This window comes from Rhinoraja longicauda, chromosome 16 (assembly GCF_053455715.1).
Source record: "Rhinoraja longicauda isolate Sanriku21f chromosome 16, sRhiLon1.1, whole genome shotgun sequence".
Classification (NCBI taxonomy): Eukaryota; Metazoa; Chordata; class Chondrichthyes; order Rajiformes; family Arhynchobatidae; genus Rhinoraja; species Rhinoraja longicauda.
In genome coordinates, this window is record NC_135968.1 from 557,974 (window position 1) to 563,012 (window position 5,039).

At 58.2% G+C, this 5,039-nt stretch overlaps 1 protein-coding gene across 1 annotated transcript in view; it reads left to right on the plus strand.

Moving 5' to 3' along the window:
- Window positions 1-5,039, plus strand: part of LOC144601234 (uncharacterized) — a 55,655-nt gene that overhangs the window by 46,522 nt on the left and 4,094 nt on the right. Inside the window, exon 11 of the mRNA XM_078413239.1 lies at window positions 3,271-3,631. Within this exon, the coding sequence (XP_078269365.1) occupies window positions 3,271-3,631 (361 nt within the window). The remainder of the gene's footprint in view (window positions 1-3,270; window positions 3,632-5,039) is intronic.

A 5,039-nucleotide genomic window follows, 5' to 3' on the forward strand; every position in this document is an offset into this window, starting at 1 on the left:
CCCGGCCCGACACGTTGCCTGTCCATTCCCCTCCAAAGTGCCGGTAGAACTCAGCACGTCAGCCATCCGTGCTGGGAAACGGATGGAGAAGTTTTCCCAATATCAGCCCTCCTTGGTCCTGTCGACAATGCGGTGTCCATTCTTGGGATGGGATGCAAGGTCCGAGCTGACCAGTCATCGACAGCCCCCACCAGCCCCCCCCCCCCCCCCCCCCGAGCGCCACCTCTTCGTCATTCCTCAGTCTTCTTTTCACTGGGATTAACGCGGACTCACCGCTTTCCATCCCCGGCCATTCCCCGTCAACGGTGGCATCTCGGTCCCCGCCCTTGGACGGCTGCAAGATTCCGGCGATGGTAAACAAGAACTTTTGCTCGTTAACCCCGTTGGAACCAAGTTGAATTCCAATGAAATACATGTCTTTTTTTAAGCAAAAGAAATGTAGATAGGTCCCCAAATAATCTATGTTATCCCGTGATAAGCTTTCTTCTATCTACAGATGCTCCTCGAATTATGATGGGGTTACGTTCCGATAAACCCATCGTAAATTGAAAGTATCGGAAGTCGAAAGTGCATTTAATACACGTAACTTACCAAACATCATAGCCACCTAACCTACGGTGTCTACTGAATGTTTAGTTTAGCTTAGTTTAGAGATATAGTGCAGAAACCGGCCTTTTTGGGCCCACCGGGTCAGCGCAGATCAGCGATCCCCACACGTTAATACTTTCCTACACACACGAGGGTCATTTTTTACGTTTACCAAGCCAATTAACCTACAAACCTGTCCGTCTTTGGACTGTGGGAGGGAACTGAAGATCTCGGAGAAAACCCACGCAGGTCACAGGGAGAACGTGCAGACTCCGCACAGACAGCACCAGTTGTCGGAATCGAACCTAGGTCTCCACCCCTGCATTCGCTGTAAGGCAGCAACTCTACCGTGCCGAATGTGCATCGCTTTTGTACCATCGTAAAGTTGAAATATCGTAATTCAAAGCATCGTAAGTCGAGGCGCATCTGTGTATATTAAAAAAAAAGATAATGCTAACTGCACAATTGTGAAAGGCTTGGTTTCAAAGGCAGGGCAGGGGCATTCCCTGATGGGTTCGGGAGGTCGGAAGAGATTTCCTCTGTACTTTTTGCCATCAGTTGTCTGGGAAGGAATGATGGCAGCACTCGGCCTGTCGGGGCTAGGATGCGCGGGAGGAAGCCTGAGCTCGGATTGAGGTTTGGAAGGCTGAGCTTGCCTCCCCTGCCCCGACCCGCATCCAAGTCCACCATGGGGGGGGGGGGGGGGGGTGCAAACTCCACACGCACAGCAGTGGTGGTCGTCCTGCCCAAAGACAGGCCTATCGGCCCCTCTCATCCATGCTACCCTGGGCTTTGTGCAACACAATCTTGCACTGTTCTGAACTGCATATTGCGTTTGTCATCACCATATGTAGTTTGCTGAGGCGGTTGCGTGTGAACGGGCGATTTCATCGCCTCCCGGTCGGTGTGCAGGACAACAAACTAATGAAGCATCTGGAGCGCAGTTCTCCTGGGTCGCTGCAGGCTGAAGCATCAAACTACCCTGTTGAGCCCCGTCAGTCCCACAGCACAGAAACACACAACCATGCCTATCAAAGCTAGTCCCACATGCCCGCGTCTGGCCCTAACCCTCTCTGCCTTTCCCACCCATGCCTTTAGAAAGGAGATGAGGAGGAATTTCTTTAGCTGGAGGGTGGTGAATCTGTGGAATTCATTGCCAAAGACGACGGTGGAGGCCAAGTCACCGGGTATTTAGATTTTAGAGATACTGCGAGCAAACAGGCCGTTCGGCCCACCTTGTCCTCGCCCGCCACTGATCACCCCGTACACTAGCTCCATCCCACACACATTGGGGACGGTTTTCCAATTTTGCTGAAGCCAATTAACCTACAAACCTGCATATCTTTTGAGTGTGGGAGGAAACCGGAGCACCCGGAGAAAACCCACACAGGTCACGGGGAGAGCATATTAATGCCATACAGACAGCACCCATAGTCAGGATCAAACCCGGGTCTCTGGCGCTGTGAGGTAGCAACTCGACCACTGCACCTTTTAAGCGGAGATTGACAGAATCTTGATTGGTACGGGTGTTGGGTTATGGGGAGAAGGCAGGAGGATGGGGTTGAGAGGGAAAGATAGATTTGTCATGATTGAATGGTGGAGCAGACTCGTTGGGCCGCATGGCATAATCATAATCATACTTTATTAGCCAAGTGTGTTTTGCAACATATGAGGAATTTGATTTGCCATACAGTCATGCCAATAAAAAGCAATAAGACACACAACATACATTGTAACATAAACATTCACCACAGTGACTCCTCCACATTCCTTACTGATGGAAGTCGAAAAAAAAAGTTCAATCTCTTCCCTTCTTTGTCGTGCCGCGGTCGGGGCACTTGATCCTTCCGTTGTCGGGGCGATCTTGGCTCCCGTAGCTGGCGGTCGGGCCCTCCGTGCGGGCCGATCAAGCTCCCGCATTGGGGGATCTCAACTCCCTGCACCGGGCGATCGGACCCCGGGTTGGGGCTAGTCGAACCTCCTGCGACTTGGAGCTTCCCGACATCAGTCTCTACCCGAGACTGCGAGCTCCTCGGTGTTGAAATCTGCAGGCCGCAGTTGGAGCGCCGATCCCAGACAAGGGATCCCAGGCTCCGATGGTAATGATGTTAGGCCGCAGAGCGACCGGAGATACGATCCGGAAAACAACCGCATCTCCGGCAAGGTAAGAGAGTGAAAAAACTTTTTCCCCAACCCCACCCCCCACATAAACAACCCAGAGAACATTAACACAAACTTTTAAAAACACACTAAAAATAACAAAAAATACGAAAAGTTATAGCGGGTGAAGCCCTTGGCCTTGCCGCAGTGGGCGTGGGTGAAGGGCCTTGGCCTTGCCACAGTGGGCGAGGGTGAAGGGCCTTGGTCTTGCCGCTGTGGGCGAGGGTGAAGGGCCTTGGTCTTGCCGCTGTGGGCGAGGGTGAAGGGCCTTGGTCTTGCCACAGTGGGCGAGGGTGAAGGGCCTTGGTCTTGCCGCAGTGGGCACGGGTGAAGGGCCTTGGTCTTGCCGCAGTGGGCAAGGGTGAAGGGCCTTGGTCTTGCCACAGTGGGCACGGGTGAAGGGCCTTGGTCTTGCCGCAGTGGGCGAGGGTGAAGGGCCTTGGTCTTGCCACAGTGGGCGCGGGTGAAGGGCCTTGGTCTTGCCGCAGTGGGCGCGGGTGAAGGACCTTGGTCTTGCCGCAGTGGGCGCGGGTGAAGGGCCGTTTCACCGCTGCGCAGCCACCGGTGACCGGGGACCAGCACCCGCCCCCCCCCTCACTGACGGACAGCGCCAGCGGAGCAGGCCCCGCCTCCCCCGCCGTCGACGTCTCAAAGGTGCAGGTACCGCCCCCTCCCGGCGTCCGACCAATCAGAGCCGCGCCCACGCGCCCACGCTCCCCGGCTCCGGTGAACGCGTCCTATAGGTGGAAGCGCAGCCCCGCCCCTCCGCCAATCGCTGCCGCCCATCCCGCCCTGGCGACGGTTGTCACGGCGCGGTCGGCCAATCAGGGGCCACTTCCCCCCCCCCTGCCGGGGGCTGCCGTCGTGCGGGTGGTTCGATGCGGTTCCCGGATGCTCGGCGCCCCCAGGTCGGTGACCCTCCACACACACACCCCCTCACCCCCCACACACACATCCCCTCACCCCCCATACACACATCCCCCCACACAAACATCCCCCCCACACACACACGTCCCCTCACCCCCCCACCACACACACACACATCCCCTCACCCCCACACACATCCCCTCACTCCCCACACACACATCCCCTCACCCCCCACACACACCCACCCCCCCACACAAACATCCCCCCCACACACACGTCCCCTCACCCCCCCCCCCACCACACACACACATCCCCTCACCCCCCACACAAACATCCCCCCCACACACACACGTCCCCTCACCCCCCCCACCACACACACATCCCCTCATCCCCTCACCCCCCCACCACACACACATCCCCTCACCCCCCCACCACACACGTCCCCTCACCCCCCCACCACACACACACACATCCCCTCACCCCCACACACATCCCCTCACCCCCCACACACACCCACCCCCCCACACAAACATCCCCCCCACACACACGTCCCCTCACCCCCCCCCCCACCACACACACACATCCCCTCACCCCCCACACAAACATCCCCCCCACACACACACGTCCCCTCACCCCCCCACCACACACACATCCCCTCATCCCCTCACCCCCCCCACCACACACACATCCCCTCACCCCCCCACCACACACACATCCCCTCATCCCCCACACACACACATCCCCCCCACACACACACACGTCCCCTCACCCCCCCACCACACACACATCCCCTCACCCCCCACACATACATCCCCTCACTCCATCACACCCCCACTCACACATCCCCTCACCCCACTCCTTCCAGTCCCCTGACCCCCACCCTCCCCCCGCACCCCGCCACACACTTCCCCCACACCCCCATCCCACCCACTCACTGAACTCACCCCTCATCTCACCCTCACACCCGCCTCACCATCACACACCCCCCTCACCCTCATACCCCCCTCACAAGCTCACACCCCCCTCACCCCTCACACCCCCTCACCTCACCCTTACACCCCCCTTCACCCTCACACCCTTCCCCCTTCCCTCTACCTTCCCCCACTCCCCTTTCAACCCCGAGAGCCCCCCACCCTTCGACCCCCATCCTCACCCACTCCTTCAACCTTCCCCTCAACCTCACTCCCCCACCCCTTACGCCTCCCCCTCAGACCCCTCACACCCCCTCTCCCCTTCCCCCCCTTCAAGCACCAGTGATGTTCACTTGTAAGTATTGTCCTGTTTGCCAGCTTGTTGACCCTGTGTTCCCCTCCTGCAGGGTTTAGGAGCCGTTACTGTGGACGGAGAAACGGGGACGTGAGCGGCCATTGAGGGTGGTCAGGGTGCCGGTGAGCCCCCCCCATCTACTCGGTGTGCGTGCTGAG